The 27730-nt window shown below is 36.4% G+C and overlaps 1 protein-coding gene across 1 annotated transcript in view; it reads right to left on the bottom strand.

The window, feature by feature from the left end:
- LOC150095633 (serine/threonine-protein kinase Chk2-like) overlaps positions 1-27730 on the bottom strand; it is a 266187-nt gene that overhangs the window by 81152 nt on the left and 157305 nt on the right. Inside the window, exon 10 of the mRNA XM_090409930.1 lies at positions 5619-5657. Coding sequence (XP_090266056.1) covers positions 5619-5657 — 39 coding nt within the window. The remainder of the gene's footprint in view (positions 1-5618; positions 5658-27730) is intronic.

The raw sequence follows: 27730 nt of genomic DNA, 5'->3' as shown, positions 1-27730 counted from the left end.
GTGATTTTAATGAGGTCCTTACAGTGTTCAATTCGATTCATGTTTTGGTCATCAGTCAACTTGTGGGGAACAAATCGCGAATTCAATTTACGAAGGCCCAAACTCTCGGTCAAAATGTTGTGCACAGTTGATTTTGGAATCTCCAATTCATCTTCAATCAATCTCACAGAACAGACGATTTCGGGTTTTCTTTGATGAAATCACGCACTTTTTGGATGTTAATTTCGCTCAGTCCAGTTTTTGGACAGCCCAGCTTTTTGTCGTCCTCAATCATCTCAAGACCACTTTGAAATTGCTTAAACTACTCGTAAACTTGAGTAAGGGATAAGCATTCATCACCGTACGCTTTTTGAAGCATTTGATGCATTTCGGTAAAACTTTTACCAAGTTTAACACAAAAGTCAATTGCAGCTCTCTGTTTGAAGCTCATTTTCCGACCGTTCATCAAAACACACTGTCACTCTTGGCACCATAACTTGGCTTCTAATGAAACAAATGTCATAAACAGTTGACACAACACTAATGAAGGTTGTCGCTTTCGACAACAAAAAGATACAAAAGGTGATGCCATTAGTTTCTTCTATTTTCGAAAAGTTGGGTCCTTTTTGGACAGAGGGTGTATTATTTTCTTGATCTTCATGGAGTCACGAGATTCATCATGGAAGGTAAATATCAGTAAACACAAAGTCTATCATGCTACTCCTTAAAAGCATCCATAGTCTGTATGTTCACCACCCTCTTAGGCAATGTGTTCAATGCTCCTACCACTCTCCATGCAAAACACTTACTTCTTACAGTTTTACTCACCACCTTAATAGGATAATAACTGTTCAACAGCTTAAATGTCTCAATCATATCCCCCCCCCCCCTCCTTTGCCTTCTATTCATCAAACTCTACAGTTTGCATGCCCTCAATCTAACCTCACAATCAACATTGTACAGTCCTGATATAATTTTGTATCATTTTTGTTATCTGTCTCTACATCCTCTCCAAGGTTACTTCATCCCCTTCATATTATAGTGACCAGATCTGAGCAGAGAAATCCAGATGCAGTCTGATCAAAACCTTATACAACAGGCCCAGTAAACTTTTATCTCTTTTGATCAATGTTTTCAATACTGCCAGAGTTCTGTGAGATGTATTCACAACCTTTGTGGACTCAAAACTTCAAATTTCTGTCCATAATAACCCCAATATCCCTTGCTTCCTCCACTTCTTCCAGTAAGTGAGTATGAGCTCCACTAAGTGAGTATGAAGCATCCCATCTGTGAATTTCTTTGTACACCTTTCCAGATTATTCAAATCCTTGTGAAAAACTAAAACATCAACACTATTACTAATGACCCTCCCAAGCTTCACATCATCTGCAAACAACTGAACATCTCTTTACTGCTCCCCCCCCCCATATATGTTTGATATCAAAGATTTGTATATGGGGGGGGGGGGGAAGAGTCAATCACCAATCCAATCCACTAACCTGATATCCAAACCCATACAATGCAACTTAAAATCAACTTGTCATGTGGCATCCTGTCGAATGCCTTGGGAAAAAAAAAAAAGTGGATTCATCAAATGCTCTTGTTACTCTATGTAAAATAACCAGATACTAAAACAAGAGCACCCATTAATAGATCAATGCTGGCCTGTATAAATAATATTACCCTCATCTGTCCAATTCTGCATATCAGTTCTTACCAATTTCTCCAAAATCTTAATAATTACAGAAGAAATACAAACAGGCCTATTGAATACCTCCATTCTACCACCATCCTTATGCAATGGTACTATCTTATCATCTTTCCACTTTATTACCCCTTACCCCTGCCTTATTGATATATAGCATACTCAGTATTCATAATACATCTCTTCATTCAATTCGAACACTTCACCACTCATTTTCCTTCTAGGAATAAAGTCTGTAGTACTAGAATGAAACAGTCTAGTAAAGTGATCATTAAATAGCTTAACTATGTCATCTACTTTGGTCACCTGATTCCCATCTCCACTAATCAAGATACTCCATCTAATATCATTTTTCCTTCTACTCGCCACTTAGCAAATAATCTCCTTGGATTCTCCTTGGATTACAGTGCCAGTCTCCTCTCATATTATATTTTTTCTCTCTTTACAATATTAGTCACTTTCCAAGCCTGATACTTATATTTCTCATGCACCTGCTTTCTACATCTCTCTCTCTCTCTCTTTATATGCCTTCCTTAATCTCTTTTTCTTCTGCAATTCTCTCTCTTTTATTTCTTTTGTCATCTGATTCCAAATTACTTTACACTCTTCATTTGAGGTATACAATCTGTGATAGCTGTCAATATTTTTTTCTTAAGTATCTCTCACCAACTTGAAAACGATTATGCACTCCATTAAAAATCAATTCCTCTAATGATACAATCAGATAGAGACATCCAATCCTCGTACGTCCTCCATTACATACTGCCTAGCACAGTTGTCCTTGAAGAACGATTCCTTGTATTACCTGATGCCATCTCTTCAATCCAGTCCATATTAGCATAAAACATAATGATCATCCTTGTCTTGATTATTAAGCCCATTTGACTATAGATTTCTTTGTCTCCACCCTCCACATTTCCTGGCCTAGAGAAACATCAAACTAAATATATCATTCTATCAGCCTCCATCTCAAACTATACTGCTTCAAAACCATCCCTAGTATTTTGCTCTTGTATCTCAACCTTTGTGCAGACATAACTCCTCTGCTATCATCATCAGCAACTCTCCCTTCCTATCCTTCCATTTCTATTCCCATCAGGATATTACTCATTGTGTGACTGCATATTTCCACTTCCTTTTGAGCTGAAAACGGAAACTTGTAAATTAAAAGCCATCCGGAAAGAAATCGATTCTTCTTGTTAGTTTTCAACAACAGAGAGCAGACAGATTTTCCAATTGGATTCAGATCTGAAGAATTTCACAGCACTAAGTAATGAATGCTGTTTTACTTTATAAAGTTCTCAAATTTTTATGAAGAATAGTATGGAATCAGTCTTGTTGGAAAACAGCATTTTTTATCAGTTTTTCCTCCTTTACTAGGAAAAAAGTACTTTTCAGGCATGTTTCCAGTACAAGAAAATAATAGTTTGTTAGGCTTTGTCTTATGAAATATGCATCTTCATTTGCTTTTTCCACATAGATCCCTTTCTTGTGGAAAAAAATCATTTTTCAACATTATAGTTTCATTTATAACTTCCAACATCACATTACTACCTAAGAAGCTATTTCTGGCTTAGGTAGCATAGATAGTAATGTGTTCATATAAATCAATGCCTTCTGACCTTTTAGCGAAGCTCAAATGAATAATGAAGTGCACTGATTTCTCTGAAAAGCAACAAAAAAAAAAAAAAAAAATCGGTTTTCTAGTCAAAAGTATGATTATCCAATATTTTGTATAAATAATCTATTATAGTCAATGTTACAATAAGTAAAATAACTTCTTCATAATCTGAAAATGCAATTAGTTAAAATCAGGAGATCAATGTGAAGCTGCCAAAATCAACTGTTATTATGTTATTACATATTCATATTAATCTTCATAGAGAGGTGTGTATGTGTGTGTGTGTGTAGATAAATTCACATGGCTATTCATCTGAAGAAACATTGTCACTGGTCTATGTGTGTCTCCTTGGAAATTAAGAACAAGAACAGGTCATGTTAGTTAGAGTATGAAATAAGAATTTTATTTCATACTTTATCTAAGTAATTTAATAATTTAAGTAAAACACAACCTCAAAGAATTCTATAATTAAGCTGAAAGTAAAAAAAAGAAAGAATATGAAAGAATAACTCTACTAGAAGCATGTGGTGTAAGGGTTACAGATACAGAAGAGTTTGTTCAACAAATGAATGTCCATTTTGCTGAATGCTATCAATCTTGTGTATGCAACATTGCACTCACTGCTAACCTATTCACTGAATGAAGAAACTCAAGTGTATAAGGAGAAGGTGCTAGAGTAGTTGCACAAACTGAATAAGAATTCTGCAATAGGGACTGATGGGATATCAGCACAGATGCTAAAAGAGTGTTCAGCTGAAATGGCTATTCCTTTGACCAGGCTATATAATTTGACTCTCAGAACAGGGAAAATTCCACAGGAGTGGAAAGGATGTATGATAATCCTATTACACAAGGGTGATGCAAAGATCAATGTATCCAACTATCAACCAATCATTATCTCAGGAGTGGCGGTGAAGATTTTGGAAAAGTTGGTTAGAGCTCACATGGGTTGTTGACAGAGAATCTCTACTTGCAATAAACAAATGGGTTTACTAAAGTCATATTTTAGCAACTTGCTCACATTCTATAATAATGTTACCACTCAGACAAGGAGACTGGATACACTATTATACTTTTGATTTTGCTAAGGTTTTGACAGAATACAGCATGGAAGACTGTTGCTAAATTGGAGAATATGGGATTGGATTATGGACTATTTGCATGGATAAGAGAATGGCTAACTGACAGATATCAAAAAATCATGTATGGGGGGTGTGAATCTGTAAGATTCAAGGTTACCAAAAGCATGCCTCAAGGATCAGGACTCAGTCCATTGTTATTCATTCTGTACATTAATGATATTGGGAAGGATTTGACATACAGCTATTTGCTGATGATGCAAATATAGGTAAGATAATCAGAAATGCAGGGTGGAATTGTGGGCATTGAAAAATAGCTGTCAGTTCAATGTTTATAAATGTAATGTCATGTACTTTGGTGTGATTAGATATCCAAAGTCATATTACATTGGTGGGATTATGTTAGAAAAAAAACTGATCAGGCTAAATATCTCAGAGTGTTAAAAATGATATCAGGATTGTGGAATACTGATTATAAAGAAAGAGAGAGAAAGAGAGATTGAGAATTTGTAGACTGCAGACATTAGCAAACAGGAGAAAGAGGGGTGGTATGAGTGAGACTTACAAACTTCTGAAATGATTCTTGTAGAATTTTTCATTTTATGGAGGATGGGGAAAGGACATCTTTGGAAGCTGAGAATGATGCAATTCTCTGCTGTCTCTACACTGGATGCTAGTTAGAATTAAACACTCAGTCTGCAAAAGCTAGACACTTTTAAAAGAGCCTAGCTTACTCGCTATTTAATGAAATTCTCATCATTATTCTATACGATACCTAGTTAATGAGTAAAATAACTTATAATTTCATGCTTATGTACGCATATCAGTTATTCTATAGAGTATCTAAATTACTTAGTTTATCATCATCAAATTCCTGACATGTACCCTCAAGGGGTGTACAGGATATGATAGTACTACATTCTATATTGGTTTAAGCCAATAAGAAGACTTATTGGCTTAAATATTAAGTTCAATATTTATAAATGTAATGTCATGTACTTTGCCGTGATTAGATATCCAAAGTCATATTACATTGGTGATATGTAATACGACCAGGGCTTCTGACATTAGGTCAGAAGCCCTGGTCAGTTCATTTCTTTAAAGCATTCCTTTAAAGGCTATGTGGAGGTCTCCTCTCGGTTATACAGCTTTGGCCCTTAAGCACCCCTACTTAGTTTATTGGTAAGATATATAATTATATATCAAATAAAAGTTATCAAAATTTTTTCATTACCTTGAGATCTCTGTGTGTAATGCCACAGCTATGGAGATACTATAAATGAAACAAGAAGAGCATTTCATGTAATATATGCATTTAAAATGAAAATAATACAAATTAAAATAAAATACAGAAACAGTATCAAATGGTAATGTATTCCTCTTCATTCTGCATTAGCTATTCACAGATTATCTAAGACTTGAAACATTTTTTTTTCCCCCAAGTATCCCTGCTAATAAGGGAGTCTAATTTTCTAATTTACCTCTTTAATAAAATTTGAGAAAATGTATATTACAGGAAGTGATAAAATTAAGTTAATATTTAATTAGTAAACATACTTGACTCAAAGTATCATCGAGAATCAACAGAGTTAGAATACAGATGAAGGTATGTTACATTTAGGGGCTAGAATAAATGTGAACAAGGTATAATAACTTGCTCAGGGCCTACTGCTGTGTGCATAGGCAAAAAATACCAATACTAGAGTTCAAAGGAAACATTATCATCAAATTCCTGACATGTACCCTCAAGGGGTGTGCAGGATATTATGACAGTACTACATAAAGAATTTATATCATTACTAACTTCCTATCAACAATATTCCTCCAAATCAATCTGTTATCTGTCAAGAGACTCCAACATTATCAGATCTTCCAGGCAGAACCCCAGCCAGCATAAAATTCTTTCATTGTACCTGTCACAGATTTTGCTTCTTAGACATTCTTGCTATCATACTATTCATAATTATCACTCTTCTTCTCAGATTCTTACTATCATACCTGGGCAATATACTTAAAACCCTACCCTTAACACTTTTATGCTTCACATCTACATTCTCAAATTCCATGCTGCCTCATTTTCACTACCTCCCAAATCATTCATTCCAACTAGCAGAGTAAAATCATTTGTAATTCTTCCTCTCTTCTTATCATTAAGATGGTAAAAAATAAATAAATGCCTAGTTTATGGTGTTACATAAAGACTGAACAAAACAAGTTAATGTAAAAAAAAAAAAAAGGATCTTCAGTAATTCAAAACAACCACTTGCATGCTTTGTAAGTTTTTTTTTTTTTTTTTTAAATAACCACTGATGTTTCAAACTACTTCTGTGTAAAACTTTGATACTAGTAAACTCTGTGGCCAATGGAGATGCCGTTTGACAAGTCCTGACTTATGGTAGATCTTAGCATCCTATCTGTATTTAAATACAAGAGATGACAAAAAACACAGAAACTGATAAGCTCTGAGATGTGAGAGATGTGGTTGGTTCAGAGAAATGATGGTTTCTTAAGGCTGAATTCGAAGGTTAAATTTCTTCAGTATTTTAACGACATATTCAGAGGTTCTCTTTGAATAAGGAGTGGAAATTCTTTTATTTTTTTTTTTCTCCATCAGTGGCTTGTCTAGCTGTACATAATTCAAATCATAATATTATTAATTATAATTGTTATAATGTAGTTCAGGGAACCTCAGTAGCTCAGTCGGTATAGACAAAGCCCTTTTGTCAGAAAGACCTGGGTTCGATTCCCATCCATGATGTGAGGATATCTTTCGACTAAAGGTGAGTTAATCGGTATCATATAACAACATATCATATATCTACCGGTAACTTGGGTTTTTCATCCCTCAAAACTGGTAAACTGGTCCCGTGAACACACACAACTAGTCATAAAATATACTATGGAAAGGAAGGCAATGGGAAACCACCTTGCTCATAATCATCTCCCTAGTATGGTAGCACAAAGCTACCCCCACGAGCCATATTGCTGAGGGGGATAGGATAGGAATGTAGTTCAGCTCCTTATCAAATGAACATATCTATGTTGGTAGTTTTTCCCCCCACTTGGTTAGACTATAATAAATTTAGAGTTGCCTCAGTCCCGATGATACTTCAGGGGCAAACTTTGTTTACTTACACTTAGATAAAGGATTAAACTAAATTTATTATTGTCTAACCAAGTGGGAAAAAACTTCCAACATCTTTCTCTAAATCCAGAATAATTTAATAAGGTGAGACACTTTTTGGCAACTCGTATAGGTAAATATGACTTCTCCATTGCTTCCACCTTGGTATCACCACCTCTGGATCTGGCTCCCACTGACAAGACCTCAATAAAGGTCGAAACCGGTCTGGGTAGTGGCCCTTCCCTTGATGCATAGCATTATACATATCTGCAAGATGTGCTTTGCATTATGGGAGATACTAAGGCAAGGAGTAGTGTTGAGAGCTTGGTCCACCTTTACCATGAGTTGCCTCAGTCCTGAAGATACTTCAGGCGCAAACTTTGTTTGCTTACACTTGGATAAAGAATTAAACTAAATGAACATATTTATTACTATTATTACGGGCAACTCCAGGGAGTCATTAGACTCATCGAGGGAGGCCCCAAATCATATTCATCACAACTATTTGACATTCATACAGTATCTATCATACCTCGCGTTAAACTCATTCACTGTCACAGCATCCACCACAGACTCAGGGAGTGCATTCCACTCATTCACTACTCTAAAAGTAAAGAACCCAGCTCTAACACCTTTACTAACCACACTTTTGCCCAGTTTCCATGGATGTCCCCTAGTCCTCCCACAACCAGCCCTGTTCTCAAAAATATCTTCTGAATTAATTTTATAGAAACCCTTCAGTAATTTGAATGTCTCAATCATATCTCCCCTTCTCCGCCTATCAACCAATTTTTGCAACCCACAAATCCTCAACCTGTTCTCATACGGTTCATTCCACAGACCTGCTATCATCTTGGTCACTCGCCTCTGGATCCTCTCCACCTCCTCCCCATCAAGAAGAAACCTAGGTGACCAAATCTGAGCACAGTAGTCTAGATGGGGTCTTATCAAGGCTCGATACAGAGGAACAATAACCTGCTTGTCTCTGCTTGTCAACGTATTCTTCAGCAACCAAGTGATTTGATGAGCTATTTTGGTCACTTTTGCAATGTGTCCCCTAAATTTCAATTTCTTATCTACCAACACTCCTAAATCTCATGCCTCATCAATTTCCTGGAGCACGGTTCCACCAATGCAGTAAACTGCCGCCAATCTTTTCACCCCAAAATGCATAACCTTACATTTTGCCATATTAAACTGACATCCATTCTCCTTAGCCCAGACCTCCAATCTATCCAAATCATCCTGCAAAATTTTGACGTCATCTGCATTCACTATTGCCCTACCCAACTTACATCATCCGCAAACAAATGAACTGTTCCTCTCAGATCATTTCCTATATCATTTATGAACAAATTAAACAGCAGTGGTCCAAGAACAGATCCTTGTGGCACACCACTAGTCACAGGCCGTCTTGTGGACTCTACTCCCGAGTAAACCACTCTCTGATATCTCTCCGTCAACCACCCTCCTATCCATCTCACCAACCCTATGTCCATTCCCATATGCTGCAATTTACTGATTAGAATTCCATGTGGAATCCTGTCAAAGGCCTTGGCAAGGTCCAGTAGAATCACCGTAAACCCATTACCCTTATCCAGTTCAGCCATCACTGTATTATAATACGTGAGCAAGTTACTGATGCATGACCTACCTTTCACAAAACCATGCTGTCCCCGATACAGTATCCCATTTTCTTCTATCCAATCTTGTATTTTCCTCTAGACTATTTTCTCTAAGACTTTGACAATGATTCCTGATATGCTAATCGGTCGGTAATTTACAACAGCAGTCTTGGAACCACCTTTATGCAGTGGAACTATTTTCCCCTCTTTCCACCCACTCGGGACTAACCCAGACCCGAGACTCAAATTAAACAAAATGGTCAAGGGTACTGACAATTCTTTAGCTGCTTCTCGTACAACACGAGCAGGTATACCATCCAATCCCACAGATGTATTGACATTGAGGTTATGCAATAGACAACTCACCTCCACTTCATTAACCACAATTCCCGTATAATCTACTGGTTTATTCGTTTCTGCAATGTCACCACCTGGATGATATACTTTTGCAAAGTGCTCACTCAGTAACTCAACTATCTCAACTGATTCAGTTACCTCCCTACCATCGGCATTCTTTAAAATCAATCTGCCATGTACATTTTTCCTTTTACTTGCTACATATCTAAAAAACTGTTTAGGATTCTCTTTAGCCTGCATGGCCAATGTTCTTTCGTAATCCTTTTTTGCTTTTCTTACCACACTCGTCACCCTTCTGGCCTGCGCTTTATACCGTTCAAGTGCCTGCCGGTCACCCTTCTCCTTAAATTCCCTCCATAGTTGTTTCTTTTTTTGCAACTCAAGCTTAATGGTGTTATTCATCCATTTAACCCCTACTTGATTTATTATTCGGACTCTAGGTATACAGTCAGCCATTGCTTCATGCAAGCACTTCTTAACTACCTCCCATGCACTATCAACTTCTAGTCCTTGCAGTTGTACATGCCATGGCACTGAACCAATCAAACTCCTAAGCTTGTCATACTTTCCAGCCCGATAATTCCACATGTACCCTGTCTTAATTGAAAATTCTACACCTTTAGCCACCTCCCAAGTTAAGACCCTATGATCACTCTCACCGATTGGTGGCAATGTGGTCATATTTGTTACAGCCAAATCCTCAGATGTAATTACTAGGTCAAGCACTCTCTGACCCCTAGTATTTTCCATTACATGCTGTCGCAGATAGTTATCCCTTAATAACCGCATAAAATCCAGTTCCTTCCTCCCATGTGTCCTCTCCTCACTCCAATCAATGCGACCAGAGTTGAAATCTCCCATAATAATCACCCTCCTTCCACCCATTTCTTCTATTTGCTTGTGCATACTGTCACCACCATCTTTTCCATCACCTGGTCCATATTTATGTGCCCGACGTATTAACGTTTTCATCATTTTGTTCTTTTGAGAAAGACAGCGATAGGAATCTTTAAGTGTGTGTGTGTGTCATTCTGTGAAGTAAACAAAGAAGCTCATAGTACCATTTTATTGTTATTTGAAAAGAGGGTCTAAAAGAAGGTAACTCTTGGCTTTTTTTTTCCTCTAAAGTAACTTTACATTTGCATAAAAATAGGTGTTTCACCAATTCTGATGATGGTAAACACATATAAAAACGTTAACTATAGACTGGCATAAAGACTGATAGTAAAAAGACACCTGTTCTTTAAGGTACTCCAAGAAGGTCTGTGATCTCTCTTGGTGGTATCTTCACTTTTCTTTCCATGTAAATCAGTCAAAATATGTGAAGAAATTAAAAAGGCTTACTAAATTTTGAGGAAAGTCCTGTATATATATATATAGGACTTTCTGTAAAAATAATCAATCAACTTTAGATAAAAAACTTGTCGCTTTTTTGTTGTTGTTTTGTTTTTAAAAGGAAGGCAAATAGTATGCGAGTTTCTAACTACTTTTAAATCTAACAGTTCGGTCAGATTATTCCCCTTTTGGGCATAAAAGAACTTAATTTTTATGTACTTTTGAGAATCTATAGATTCTTGGAGCACAAGCATAATACAAAGTTTCTTAATCCAAGGACTCCAGGATCACCACAATCTAGAATGATGTTTAGTTCATTCATTTGAGTTCTTAGGTCTTTGCTAACTAAGCAATATTCAGTGCCAAATGAGTCGTAATGAGTAGTAAAAATACTGTATACTAGATTGCTAGTGGCTGTCAGTAATAGCCTCATAATAAATACTAATATATTTGAAACGATAACCCTTCAATTAACAGATCCTTGCATGTCAACCAACTTCTGGTACAGCATCAGGTAATTGAACTTCAATTATCGGAATGGCAAATTGCCTTCTCGGTGTGGTCAGATAAATGGTAATTACTTTATCTCGGTTTCTGATAGTCTAAGGACAACCATATTTATTTAGTTTAAGGAAATATTGTAGGACTGTGGCAGATTCAAAAAACAGCTGCACTCTTTTCTTATACAAGTATACATTTGTATAATAAAGAGGCTACCCTACTGCGCGCGCGCGCACACACACACACACACACATGCAAGGAATACAATGGTCTAAATTAATGGTATAATCTGCCATAGTGTATATATATATATATTGACCATAATTTTATGTTCAAGATGAATATTGGAACTTCTTCCAGTTTTGCTAAAATCAATGTGCAGGAGTGGGGGGTGGGAAGAGATGGGCGAATCCTGTAGATGCCAAGATGCTCCAAGGGATGTAGAAGATCTTTTGGTAAGCATAACGGTAGCTAATTTTTAAAAAAGATCTGAATGTTATATCTTTTAATCTGAATGTTATATCTATTAATGCATTTTAGAAAACCTACATGTGGCAAAAGAAATCAGAATTCAATGTTTAGTCATTAAGGGAAATGTAAGGACTTCTACTAAACAATTCTCTCTTGCAAGTGTGGATGGTATGCAACATTTATTGTCAAATACTTACAGATACCACTACTACTATTTGGAGTATAAATATTTAATAACACTAAAGAACAAGTTCAATGTTTTTTCAGCCTTAGTATTGTACCCATCCAGATTCATCAAGAAAATATATACAGACACAAGCTTAAAACAATCATGACCAGTGAACTGCAAGAATTCTGTTAACTAACTTTAGAACACTACTGCCTTTAGTCAGAGATAAAAACTCTTAATATATATATAAACTTAAATGATCTAGGGTCCTGAATTGCTTTGTTAAATTCCCAACCGATGTTGGAAATGGCCAGAGTTTGTTGATTGTCGATAAGTTAAGGATTTGGATCCTTTTGTAAACAGATTGTTCTAAATCCAAAAAATTTCTTATCACTATGTCAAAATTAAAAGAAAGAATGAATGTGGATGCATAACTTTATTGAATGCAGATGGTCTCCTTGTGTCAGAAGCTGATGAGATTGTTCAATTAATGTGCTCATTTTGCTAAGATATATCAACCAGGTGTAACATGGTGCATAGGTGCCACTACTACTAAATCAGATAAAGAGAAAGAGGTGCATGAGAATGAAGTTGAAGTGCTATTGCATAACCAGGATTCAGTAATATGGACAGGTGGAATATCAGCACATATGGTAAAGGAATGTTGGGCTGAAATGGCTAGCCAATATATGCTTGCATAATTTGAGTCTCAGCTCATGGAAAGAATGTATGACATTGTACAAGGGTGGTGCACAAAAACCAATGTGTATAATTATCAACTGACCAGTATCTCTGGAATGGCAAAAGATTTTAGAGAGGTTGGTAAGAATTTGCTTACAGAAATGGGTTGACAGACAAGTTATACTCTGCAAGGAACAGCATGGGTTTACTATATTTACAATTTTTTCATATTTCATAGCAATGTTACAGCTGATTTGGATAAAAGGAATGGATACACTATGATACTGCTGGACTTTGTTAAGGCATTTGCTAGAATATCACATAAAAGGCTGTTGCATAAACTGCAAAATATGAGATCACAATATGAACTCTTGACAGATTTAAGATGGACAGGTGTACAGTGTATCCCAGAGATCAGTCCTTGTTGTCCAATCTATACATTAATAATATTGGGAAAGATCTGACAGATGTTCAATTGTTTGCTGATAATGTAAAGATAGGAGGGCAATCAGGGATGCTATTGATATCCAGCACTTGAATAAGGGCAAATGTTAATGGCTGTCAAATCAATGTTAGTGTAAATTTACTTTGGCATGATGAGATTTCCAATGGCATATGATGTTGTCGAGGATTATGATACAAGAAACTGGTGAGACTAGGGATCTTGGAGGTATGGTGAATAAGAATTTGAAAGATCACACAGCAAACAAAATTGCAAATATAAATCAGGGGATAATTGCAATGTTGCAATGAACAGATATGTAAGGATAACGAAGTCATTTTGTCTCTTTACATGGCCATGGCTGATTCAAAAAATAATCTTTCGGATTATTTTTTGAGTCAGCACATCGGTTTTCTTCCATCTAATCCTGTGTGGTGTGCCAGTCCCGACTTGTCATAGTAATGGTAGCGAATGTATTTTTTATGTTCTTCCAGGTGGATATTAACAGATCTTCCTGTCTGCACATAGTAGGAAAAGTCACAGTCATAAGAAACTTCATACACTCTGGGATATGCTAGAGGGTGAAGTTTATCCTTAGGAGAATGGATAAGAGTTGCTAATTTAACATAAGGTTTGAATGTGGTGTGAAAGCCTGTTTTACTAGTACTTGGCTATCTTTTCTGATGTGCCTCTGACATAGAGAACAGAAATGGTAATGGGACTATGTAGTATTTATCTATTTTGTAGGAATTGTAGCTGTTGGTCACGAAAGTATGGTGCAGATATTCGAGTTCTGTGGACAGAGCTGCATCATTAGAACAAATGGCCCGGCTCTGCGTGCGAGTGTTTTTAAAATACCATACTGTTGGGGTGGATGATGATGTGATTATTTATGCAGATATCTTCCTGTGTATGTTGGCTTTCTGTAAATGGAAAAAGATAGTGATCCATCTGAAAGGCAGGTAACTAATATGTCACCCACCTTAACTGAAGTTGTAGAAAGGCAAAGAAGAGTTATATCAGGATTATAGAATGTATATTATGAGGACAGTTTGAAAGTATGTGGGAGATAACACAGAGGTATCCATGGAAGTTAAGTTTATGACTGATTAAGAAAGGAGTAAGAGCTAGATTTTTCTCTCATAGAGCAGTGAGTAAGCATAATAGTTTGCCTGTTGAAGTAGTGAGTGTATGTGAATTTAAAAGAAGGTATAACAGATGAAGTGGGTGATGTATGGCCTTTTTCGATGACTCCTTAACTCCCCGAAGGTCTCAGATAATGTCAGCTAAAACAAGTGCTTATAAAACTGGATGCTTTCTTTAAAATTTGATTATTCTAGGCACTACATTGTTTTCCATCAGTTGTTCAGCTGTTTACTGAAATTGTTCAAGTTTTACAAACATATCATATTATATTTTCACAATATAAAAATAGATTGGGTCTCCCACAATGAGTCTTCAGACTCCATGGAGGTGCCTGTATAATAATAATGATAATAATATATTATAAAGGGACTATAAAAATATATTGTATAGGCTTAGCCTACGATCTCCATTTAAAATTACAGTGTGCTTATGTAACGAACTATATGTTTCATGTCAGGACAAACAAAAATAAGAGTTAATCTCAGAACTAGAGTTAATCCAGTTAAGTGTCGTTCTGATTGAGAAGATTATTACACTTCTTAATGGTGTAATAATGATGGATCAAGAGCAACTTGTTATAAGTAGCTCTTGATCCATCTCTTTTAATCTCCCTACCAGCCACTACATTACACTAACTACACGTTTTTACATCCATCAAAATATGGACATAAAAGAAACTGAAACATAAAACAGAATTGAAGAAACATGGAAAAGACTACATTAATTGTCTCCATCAAGAGGTGTAATAATCTTCACACTCAAAAACACTTACCTGGTTTAACTCTTGTTCCTAGCTGCTTCTCACAGCCAACACTACTAACTGGTACGAAACATGTAGTTCCTTATAATATGCACACTGTAACTTTAAATGGAGATCTTAGGCTAAACATTTACAATTCATTTTTATATTTCTAGTCCCAAAGAGATGACAGATTTATGATAGAAGCTTAATAAAATGGTTGATTGACCATAATTTTACTGTTGCTCTGAAGCAAGTACCAGCACCAGGCCTAATGTTCAACATTAAATGTAGTATCCATAACTTGGCTCTAGAAATAGCTAACAATATTAGACTTAATGTCACCAGCATTCTTTCTTGATCTTCGCATCCTAAAAGAAATCTGTCATCTTGTCAAATCACTGCCCTCAAGAAACTACACAAAGATAGCAGTATAGTAATCACCAGAGCTGATACGGGTAGGGGAGTGCTACTGTTATTCTTAATACCAGTGAATACAACAGAAAAATAGACATCATTCTCTGAGACTTATTCTCCTACAGACCTTTAGATTACAATCCCATCAAATCTCAGATCAAAAAATTGAAAAAGTCTACTCAGAAAGGTTATTTCCTGGTCTCCTGAAATTGCAAAAAAATTCAAACCATTCATTTCTCATTCCCCCCCCCCCCCCCGGTATACCTGACTAGCTAGTCATCCACTGAATCCCTACTTGGTTTATCCTCCTGGCCCCCTGGGTATACACTCTGATACTGCCTCATTCAAACAATCCTCGACTGCTTCCCATGTGCTAATAACATTAATTCCATGTAGCTTCTTATGCCATGGCATTGCTTCGTTGCCTCCTAAGTTTGTCATAATTGCCAACTTAGTAGTTCTACATAAATTCCATGTGTTGACTGAAAATTCCACATGTTGAGCAACTTCCCAGGACAAGACTGAATGGTCACTTTCCCTGATTGCAGGCAGGGATGCTACTGTGGTTATAGATAGATCTTATGATGCTATTACCAGATCCAACATTCTCAAACCCCTGGTTCCCTTCCATCATGTGCTGTTTCAGATGAATAACCCTCAGTAACTGTATAAATTCCATTTCAATTTTGCCATATGCCCTTTCCTCCTTCCAATGTATATCATCATAACTGAAGTCTCCCATGATAATTGCTCAGCCTGTACTCATTGTGCTAATCTGCTGATGCATATTGTCCACATTTTCTTCTGAATCCTCATCTACAGCAGCAACCAACAATATATTTTTTCCTATTGGCCTCTATCTCACACCAGACAGCCTCAAATGAACCATTTTCATCAGATCTACATTCTTCCTTAACTTCTGCTTTTGTCTGGTTGAAGTTCTTCAGCTATCGTTCATAATACCCCTCCTCCTGCCCTGTTTTCTGTATCTTCTCTGAAAATACAATATCCATTACATTCTATCCCCGTAACTATATCACCTCTGACAACCAGATCTCACTGACCCCAATAATATTTGGCCAAGTTGAGCTGACCAATGCCAAAAACTCCTCTCCTTTATTTCTGATACTTTGGGCATTCGTGTATATGCATTTAAACATCCCCTTAGGCCCAGAGCTACCCTTACATAATGTCATTACCTGCTCATTCAGATTCAAAACCTGGGAAACTGTATCTAACTTTTCAATCATTCCTGCATTCAAATTCATCTATCCCAAAGATTATATTTCATCACATACTCATTTGTCCCAGCGGTCGCTAAAAACATGCTTGATTGCTTCTCCCCTAATTTCTCTAGTTTTATCTTCTAAACTCTCACTGAACAACACTTTCTCCAAGCATCTAACTTCAAAACTATTCAAGTGCAGCCCATCAGGTATATACAGGTCCTTCCGTCCATTAAATTCACTCCACACATATATAAAGTGCACACTATTCCTTCTACATAATCTTGGCCTTTCTTCTCAATTCTGTCCTATCATATCAAGGCAGTAGACTCAATATCTTTACTTTCATTTTTGCTTCTTCCAAGAACTATTTCATATCCTCTCTCATTGCACGCTTCTCACTTTTCAAATCATTTGTGCTTGCCAAAACAATTAACTCACTCACTTCTTTCTTCTGCAAACTTGCAGCTTCACTGACATCCATTAATTTCACACCTGGAAACATGCTCTTGTTATTTTCTCATTAAGTATACCTCTTATCATCAAATCCCCACACAATACTTTCTCTTTTCTCCCAGTTTCTTGCACTTCTATGCTTTTCCCATTCACTCTTTCTCCCTCTTGCTGTACTACACATCGATCATTTCTCCAGTCGCTCAAGCTCATGTTTTGTGCTATAAAGGAGTCAGCATAAGCATGCAATTTCTTTCCACACTGGGATCTCATCATCCATGTTATTACTTTCATCCACTTCCTTCAAACTCTCATTCATATTTCATGATCTATCATTCACTGCTTGCATAATGCTTTCACAATCCTGCCTTATATCCTTAATATAAGTCACTTCATTCTTCTGCTCCTGACATGACTCACCTTTATTGCATTTGCTCACGAAACATTTCCAACAAACATTCTCTCTAACCTCGCTCCTGTTGCACAAATTATTCGCTGCCCACCACCACTAGTATTTCACAATCACAAACATCCATGCCCATGGCAAGATTCAAACCTGCAACCTGTTGGCAGGAGAGTGGATACACTAACCACTTGGCTAACCAGGCCAGCATCGCAGTCAAAAATAAAAATAACACCTATTATATTTAACAATATTGCCAATATTTATTTAAAAAAAAAAAAACACTTATCTGAGCAACACGTGTACAGCAGACACTACTATGAACAATGCTAATCAAAATACTTCCCAAAATATAGGAAACACTAATACTTCGAAATCCCAGTTTACATCCTTGGCTGCCAATAAGTGCCCACAGAAGACCCCCCGACCCCACCTAGTTAAGACTATTGTTAGATCCTGAATGAAGGAATCTTGCAAAGAAATCATTCATTCGGAATCTAACATACTAAATTTACTAACAAAGAGAAATACCTGCACATCAGCTGAAATTAAAAGTGAAACTTCTTCACTTTATGTATAAAATTGCAATTTTTATCTTATGTTCCATGTATTTTAATCTATTGTGATCATACTAAGATCGAATTCGAGAATGTTTTAAAGGAGGAATTTTGTTAATATTAATTTAAGCCTCACTTTAAGCTGTTTAGAATAACTGTGAGTCTCCAGATAGAGATTAAATAATAATTCTTAGAAAGTATACCACTACATGTGTCCAGCGTAACGCCAGCGGCAATAGCTTATGCGGAACGTGCATCGGCGTGAATTCCGTGAATACAAGAGCATAGCAGCGTCGGGAAAGCAAGGGATGAACCCAAGGGGTGAAAAAGATATGGGTCATGTGCAAAAGGGGACTGAGAAAAAAGAGGGAACTCGAATGAAAAATATAAGGGGACGAGTGTCGTATCAGAACGCTCTCTTGTCGTATTTTTTTCCTGCTTGGTGGTTCGGAAGTTAGCGGGTAGTTCGCGTAAGGGGGGGGGGGAGCGTTTGTGCTAAGATGTCGGACAAGGAGTTTTCTTGAGAATGGAATAGGATTCTACGCAGAGCTGAAGGTAAAATTTCCAGTCCAAGAGAATCAAGTCATCGCTGAAAAGTCCCATCGAAATGTTTCCTGAAATGAAAAGATTCGGGTCGTGTTCGGCAGAAGTTATGAAGATAGCATAACTCCTATGTTGCCATAAAGACAGCCAATAGACAAGAAGTAACAAGACATGAGTTTCTCCAAGCACTTAAGCCTTAACACATAGTTCAGAAGACTCCATGTAAAAATTTTCTATAGGAGAGGAGTGGAAAGCATGTACTTGCCACATAGTGCTGAAGGACGCAGAAAAAAGTTCGGTAAAGTAAAATTACTTTATTTTGTGTATAATATTCCTTAGAAGAGAGAAGATTATTTGTGAATGTAAATTAAGAACATTTTTCTAAAGAACTTTATGGACAGTCTCTAATTAGAAACTTAACCTCCTTTGAGAGTAAGAAGAATTGTTTGGAAGAGATCTTTTGTGTTGTATGTGATAGGATTAACTTAACGAGATTAGAATTGTAGATTTTAGTAACTGAGTAACATTAGAATGTTTGTTTATATTATCTTATGAATAGCATCACAGAAAGGAAATTTAGCTTAACTTCATATCATTTGTAATCTATTCCAATTTTCAATTACTGTGTTTTACGATGTTTCATAAGTTTTGATTCAATTTAGAATATGTTAACCTCTCAACTCGAGTTTTTTATTTAGTATTGAGTCAAATTGAGTGTATGAATTTTTTGTGTTTAGATATTCCAATAAACATGTCATATTTACCTAAACCTGAGTCATGCCTGATTATGATTCCAAATTACCACTTATAAAAATAAAACCTATTTTGGCAGGAAGGAATTTGAAAGTGTATATAATTATAGATTTAGGTCACGACTGCAATAATCTGAATCTATACGGCAGTGTTAAAGTAGATCATTGTGTAAGAACGCCTCAAAATCTAGTATTGTTTCCCTGAGTAAGGATCCTTTTCTGCCATAGGATACTGGCTGATGCAGCAAAATATAAATTTGCCAATATCCGAAGAGGAAACAATCCTAGATGTAAGCATATTAGGCCCGATATCTGAAGAGGTAAAATAGCGATAGAAAAGGAAGATATAAAGCAGTAAAATAAAGAGACAGTAACGATATAACAATAGAACAGCAGGTAGGATTTTAATTGAATAAGGTTTTAAATAAGATAGGATTTAATCAAGTAAACAAACTAATTAAGTATAAATCACATAAACAAATATTTAACACTATGGTCTTTCATTCACATATTTTACTTAGTTTTATGCTGGCTTCCTTTGTGTGCACAGGGCTGTGCCAACCCGAGGGTGCATGGATTGCACCGCACCTGGGTGACAACATTGATAGGGTGGCATTTTATGTAGCTAATATCTAATTTGGATTATACAATGCAGTATATTAGGGGCAGCTGATAAAAGTTTGCACCCGGGCAGCAAATACCCCTTTTGTGCATGTGTGTGTGTGTGTGTGTGTGTTACGAGTCTCATATTGTATTCTCGGATGCATTTCCCATCTCACTCAGCGAGTGAGATGAAATATGAGAAGAATTCAATATTACTTTTAATCCTTTCTCAGTGCTGTTTCACTCCATTAAACCTCTGATATGAGTTTCTCCAAGCACTTAAGCCTTAACACATAGTTCAAAAGACTCCATGTAAATATTTTCTATAGGAGAGGAGTGGAAAGCATGTACTTGCCTTATACAGGAAAAACTCATCTGAAACAAGAAGCTAAAAAAGGAGCCAGGTCTGAAGGGTGAAGGATCATGGTTAAACTTCACCGAAAGAATAAAATAATTAAAATAATAATAAAAATGATAAAATTCACACGGATGCATGTGGAATACAATGAGCTTTAGTGAAGTCTGGTCAGTCAATGAAAAACAAATCCTATGCCTATACCTTCATGTTGGTGAGCCTGTTAGTAGCCCTGGATATAAATATATCCTTCAGCTAACAGGCATTAAACAATAAGAATGGATGAAGCTATCTAGAAGTGAACTAATGTAAGAAGGGGTTGAGATGTGACATCCCCAAACACATGTGAACTCAAGAGAAATGATCTGGTTTGCATTCCCACATTTCTTCCAGCGTGCAGTATGAGTGATGTTTAGAATTATATCTGACATAATGGAAAGAAACAAAATTTCTTCATTTCAAGGGTATAGCTTGAAAATTATTACTCTGCAGACCACCACATAATATAGACTAAACCTAATAATAATGCATTAGGAAGCTTAAAGGTCAGCTACCAAAATAATCGTGATGCCTCTCTCATGGCCTGCACGGAGTGAGTCAGAGTAGTGTTTGCATTTCCCCATTTCAGCATGCAATATGAGTGATGATGTCAGAATTACATCTGACAACATGAAGAGACCCAACATTTCTTTCTGAGGGTACAGCTTTAAAATGGTAATTCCACAGACTAGCCACCAGATAAAATACTAAACTGAATCTAATGGTAATGCGTTAGAGGCTTCCAGGTCAGCTAGTAAATAATCTTGCTTTCACTATTCTTCTGTCTAGAGGAAGTCAGTTTAGTGATATGTGGGAAGGGAGTACTTTGTTGAGGATACAATTTGCAGAGAAGTCAGATGAATTTCTCCACATGCATAGTGTAGTAAAGAATCTTTTACAATAAAACTGTAACTATTCCATACATTAAAGAGATATCAGATAAAATAAACAGAATACTACAAAAATACAACCTTAAAGCACCTTTAAACTTCCTGCAAAATTAAAGAACTTACTCAACTCATCCAAGGATCCAATCCCTCCACTGGCCCACCCTGGAGTATACCATATTCATTACACCTGTAATTTGCCCTATATAGGGGAAACAGGGCGCACAATTCCTATCAGAAAAAAAGGAACATAAACGACACATTAACTATAATAAGTATGGTCAAGCTGGTCTTCCTGATCATGCCCTGAACACTTTACATAGAATTGACTGGAAAAGTACCTGTTGTTTACGTCACACCACATGGTATGAATGTAAATTTAAGGAGGCCTGTGAGATCCTAATCTTAACAATAATGATGGTCTAAAAATTCCAAGCATATGGAAGGCACATATTCTACCCACTTAACCTTTCTCCCTAAGAGTTAATTAGAAATAGGATCATAGGTAATATGGGATCCTAAATCTAATATAACAATTGTCATGTTAAATTAGGACATAATTTTACGATAACAAAACGATGTACAGTAAAACCCCTTTTTTACACTTTCCAGGGGAATGATGTAAAAAAGCGTAGATAGCAAGAAATGTAAAAAACATTAAAAAAAAAAAAAAAAGGCTAAAAGTAGATGATCCATAGATGATCCATGTTACTAACATGGATCATCCACCACTGCAACTTGAAAGCAACTATCAGACGCTACATTACATAATAGAAATTCTGCAATATACCACATGCTTCTGAATTGCGACTACGAACACCCACACTGCAAGCCAGTGAAGCGATATTTCATGAGCTGTGGTTTATTCATTGATATCTAATATTCACAAGTAACAACTGTTACTTGGTAGAAGTGTGAATGTGATTTCACAATTTGTGTATGATCCTTGTTCACGATTTCAATACAGCACTGTGAATGTGAAATCACAACACATTACGGGGGCAACGAGCTAATGATAGTTTAAAATTAGTGATATGACAACTTCGGGGTATCGATTCGGACTGTGATTGAAAAATCACAGTAGCGCTCATCACTACATCACTGCTGGGAACAGAAATGCGCAGATTTCAGCAGAAATCGATTTGAATGAGAGGAAAACGATTCGAAAATCAGTGTTATCACCCGAGAAAAAACCGCAAACCATGGCAGATGACGTTCACATCAAGTTGTTAATGGTGGGAAAACAATATATCATAAGAATACACCTTAAGACGGGCCAATGGAAAATGATGTAAATGGCAGGAAAACGTAAATTGCAGAAACTTAAAAACGGAGTTTTACTGTATATAAAAGAATGTTTCTCTGATGTTCTCATAAATGAATATAGCTTCGATGTAGTTAATATATTTTATTTCATTTATTTATTGTAATCTTATTTTATTTTTGCTAGAGGTCAGGCCAGTAGAACCGTTTATCAAATCATTGTCTCTTCAGCATACCATGTGAAACGTAATTTAGTTTGTCTCTGTATATATATGTGTATACTACAGATGATGATCTTAATATGAAGGTCGAAATGTCAGGAAATTAAAATAATTATTTATAACACGGTTGTGAGTCCATAATTTATGTAAAATGAAATATTGTGGATGTTCTCTAAGCCACAACTACTAAATTATACTCTTATCTTTATGCAAGCATGAACAAACAAAAATTTCACACACATAACTATGTACGAGGATGGTCTGAAAAGTTCTCGGCCTCGACCATAGATGGCAACATTATCGGCAAGATTTTTTTTCCAAGTTAGTACAGCTGTCATAAGCATCATAATGGTTATAAAATTCTCTGTAAAATAAAGTTTAACAGCAAAAGAAATTCATTTGAAATTCATAAAAGTTTATGGGTACTCTACTCTTTCGTTTTCAACCATAAGAAATGGGCTGCCGAGTTTAAACGTGGCCGGTCCTGCCTTAAACGATGATTCACGTGAAGAACATCCAAAAAGTGTAACAACACCAGAAATCATTGATCAAGTGCAAAATATGGTATTGGATGACCAGCAAGTCAAAGTATGTGAAATTGCTGAGACTATAGGCATTTCAAAAGAACGTGTAGGATATATTTTGCATGAAGAATTGCAAATGAAAAAGCTTTGTTCAAGATGGATGCTGCACTTACAGCAGATAAAAAACACACTTGCATGAAAATCTCTGAACAGTGCTTGGAGCGTTTTAACAAGAATAAAACTGATTTTGTGTGTCGATTGATTACTATGGATGAGACTTGAATTCGCCATTACACACCAGAATCCAAGCAGCAGTCAAAACAGTGGACAGAAGCTGGTTGTTCAGCACCAAAGAAGAAAATGTCAGTTCCATCATCGGGAAAGGTCTTGGCATCGGTGTTTTGGGATGCTAAAGGCATTTTGTTTATTAATTATCTTGAAAAGGATAAAACAATAACCGGGGAATATTATTCCGATCTTTTAACCAGACTAGACAAAAAAATTCGTGAGAAAAGACCTGGTTTGCAGAAGAAAAAAATCATCTTTCATCAGGACAATGCACCAGCCCACAATGGTGTTTTGGCAATGGGAAAATTAAAGGATCTGCATTATGAATTGTTGGAACATAAACCCTATTACCCAGATTTGGCTCTCTCTGACTTCTATCTGTTCCCAAAACTAAAACTCTTCCTCGCTGGTCAACATTTTTCTTCGAATCAAGAGGTGATTGCAGCTGTAGAGGGGTATTTTGCAGAATCTTACTGAGAACCACTACAGGAATGGGATAATGGCGCTGCAGAATCGCTGGAATAAATGTATTAGTTTTAAGGGAGATTATGTTGAAAAATAAAAATAATTTTGAAATTATAAATTTGTTTTTTTCATTGTTAGGCTGAGAACTTTTCAGACCACCCTTGTATATAATGAGTATGTAGATTTTTTTGACCAACAAATAAATGTGACAAAAGATAACTAATGCTGGGTTTAATAAGTCGTGAAAATATAGTTAAACCAACTAATTTAACCACATATGCTAGTGACTTCCTCTGGGTTAGGAAGAACAAAAAAATATGACTGACTGACCTGTGCCAGCTTCCATGCTCCACATGTTTCTTTTTTTTCTTAATTGTGTAATAGGTCCTACATGTTTGGTTTTAGTCATGTAATGGTTCATGTCAATGGTTCTTATCTTATTGTATTTTTATGTTCTTCCTAACCCAGAAAAAGCCACTAGCATATGTGGAATGCTAGTGGGATGATGTGACTGTTTTGCCTCATTTCCTTGGTTGGATTGTTGTTTTTAGTCTTTCTGATCCAAACATTTGCATTGAACATATGTTATAGAAGCAGTTCTTACTGGCATGAAAACATTTATTTCCTACTTCACTTTAAATTTTCATCACTCACCTAAACTTTAGTTCTCTAAAAATTCTGCAAATTCTATACAACAGAAAGCCACTCTGTTGACTTTATAGTTTTCATTTAATTCTGGCTTTCAAAATCTTGGTAAATGTTCTATTATCATTTCAAACGAAAATTCAATGTCACCTTCAATTTTTTTCAGAAAGTGATTAAAACATTTTGTTCAAACTGGATACTAAAAAGTCTTCTACCCCTAATGGCATTTCACTAAATGAAGGTTAGTGTTCCAGAGTTGACCCCTGTTTGTGTCACTACGTTTTTATTTTATTCTGTTCTACTTATCTGTCCTGGAACATGGAAATTATCCCATTTCAATACCCATCTTGAAGCCTCTCATCTAACGAACAATCCCCAGTATAAATTTCAGCACTGTCAATCAACTGGGGATTGACAGTGTTGTTTATTGGACATGGCATTTGTCCAATAATTGCTGACCTGAACAAGAGGCATGGAAAAGTTGGGAATCTCAAGTGGTTGCTCTTTATATTTCTGGCAATTGACTGGCTACAGCACAATCTTCTGTCCTCTGATTTCTGCAACTCAGTTATCAAGTTTCTGCCTGGCTATAATGTGACTGGATGAATATTTTGTAACTAATGCTGTCCACAATATTCTGTTCCTTCATCTACTCTCTTCTGTATATCAAGATCTTTCCATGTTGACTGCATATTTAATCCACAGTTTTGCTGATGATAATACACCGAACTCATCTGACAACCCTTATACTACACAAATTGTGATCCTTGTACTTAAATTGCGATCTCAAACCATTCTTGAATGGGTTTACGTATATTCATTTCAATACAAGGAAAACTTAATCTTGTCTTATTTTTCACACAAACAAAACAAAACCAAAAAAAGAACTTATTTTTCCAGTCTAGCTCTTGACAATACTCAAATCTCTGGAGAGATGAAATTTCACTTCTTTGGATAAATCTAATTTATAATATTTCTTGTAATAAACATTTATTTTACAAATATTTTCTCTTCAGTATCCAAAAAAATTAGGTTTTCTCTTTCACTCACGGAATTACTTTACTTCAAGAGTTATTAACTCTATACAAATCACAAATCTGTCTAATCAGTGAATATAGGTCTCATATTTTGAGTAGTTCCCACAAGAGCTCCCTAAAAATACTTGACGCAGCATAGAAGAGAACAATTAAGCTGACTAATGATGATTTCTCACCAATTCACTTCCACACTGTTCATCAGAAATGGCACTGAGAATTTCCCTACTTTCTTATAAATTTTTTTTCCCACTTGGTTAGACTATAATAAATTTAGTTTAATCCTTTATCCAAGTGTAAGCAAACAAAGTTTGCACCTGAAGTATCTTCAGCACTGAGGCAACTCGTGGTAAAGGTGGACCAAGCTCTCATCACTCCTTGTCTCAGTATCTTCCATAATGCAAAGCACATCTCCTTGCAGACATGTATAATGCTATGCATTAAGAGAAGGTCCACTAACCAGATTGTCCAATAACCGGTTTCGACCTTTATTAAGGTCTCTTCCCAGGAGTCGTGATACTAAGGCAGAAGCAATGGAGAAGTCGTGTTTACCTATACGAGTTGCCAAAAGGTGTAGCACCTTATTATTAAATTACTCTGGATTTAGAGAAAGATGTTTGAAGAGTTTTTTTGTATATAGGTAAATATGACTTCTCCATTGCTTCTACTTTAGTATCACCACTTCTGGGTCTGGCTCCCACTGACGAGACCTCAATAAAGGTCGAAACCTGTCTGAGTAGTGGCCCTTCCCTAAATGCATAGCATTATACATGTCTGCAAGGAGGTGTGCTTTGCATTATGGAAGATACTGAGACAAGGAGTGATGAGAGCTTGGTCCACCTTTACCATGTGTTGCCTCAGTCCTGAAGATACTTCAGGTTCAAACTTTGTTTGCTTACACTTAGATAAAGGATTAAACTAAATTTATTATAGTCTAACCAAGTGAAAGAAAAAAAAAAAAAACTTCCAACATCTTTCTCTAAATCTAGAGTAATTTAATAATAAGGTGGTACATCTTTTGGCAACTCGTATAGGTAAATATGACTTGTCCATTACTTCTGCCTTAGTATCACCACTTCTGAGTCTGGCTCACACTGATGAGACCTCAACAAAGGTCGAAACTGGTTGGAAGCTTTGGCGATGAATAGCAATATGCTGTAGCCCATGAAGTTTTAACTAAGGCTTGGCTGTTGCTGTCATTCGGGTCCTGGGTGTGTATGTGTGTGTGTGGGTGGGGGTGGGGGTAACGAATGGCAATGCTGTAGCCCGTAAAGTTAACTGAGGCACAGCTGTTGCTGTTATCCCTCAGATGACATATGAGCGGCTCTGCTTAGTGGTGGAGTGAGCCTGACACGGTGTAGAGCCAACAAGTTCTGAGAGTTCTTCTCAGTGGCAGGGTAAGCCTGTTACTGAGGGGAACAATGCCGAGTTTTTGGAGTTTGACCTGTACTTGAACATTCAATAAAGGTCGAAACCGGTCTGGGTAGTAGCCCTTCCCTTGATGCATAGCATTATACATGTTCCCAAGGAGATGTGCTTGCATTATGGGAGATACTGAGACAAGGAGTGATGAGAGCTTGGTCCACCTTTACCATGAGTTGCCACAGTCCTGAAGATACCTCAGGCACAAACTTTAGATGCTTACATTGGATAAAGGATTAAACTACATTTATTGCATACAGCAGTTTAACACTGTCCAACTGCACAATCACAGAAAAATGTTTCTTCCTTATTATGTGTTCTTTTTTTGCTACTGTCTTTTGGAACAGTCTTTCCTGTTATCTATTTCCAAAAGAATACAATTCACAACTCTTCAAATCCAATGTCAACAAGTTTCTTCATTCTCTTCAATTCACTTTCCGCCATCCATGATACTAACATGCAATAGGTTAAATCTCATGTACAGGATTACCACATAAAAAAAATGAAAAAAAAAGTGCATGTAAGCTGAGACAGTGACTTGAAGTAGCATATTCCTTTAAAATACCTAAGCACACCAAATCACTGACAGTTTGCCCTCAGGAAGGAAATGATTATTAATACCAGACTCCAGGGAATCAAAAGACTGAATGTGGGAGGTA

The sequence above is a fragment of the Typopeltis vanoorti genome, chromosome 20, assembly GCF_054136105.1.
Source record: "Typopeltis vanoorti isolate ZY-2024b chromosome 20, IOZ_Tvanoo_1.0, whole genome shotgun sequence".
Classification (NCBI taxonomy): domain Eukaryota; kingdom Metazoa; phylum Arthropoda; class Arachnida; order Uropygi; family Thelyphonidae; genus Typopeltis; species Typopeltis vanoorti.
The sequence above is the reverse complement of the archived record's forward strand: the minus strand, read 5'-3'. Positions and strand labels throughout refer to the sequence as shown.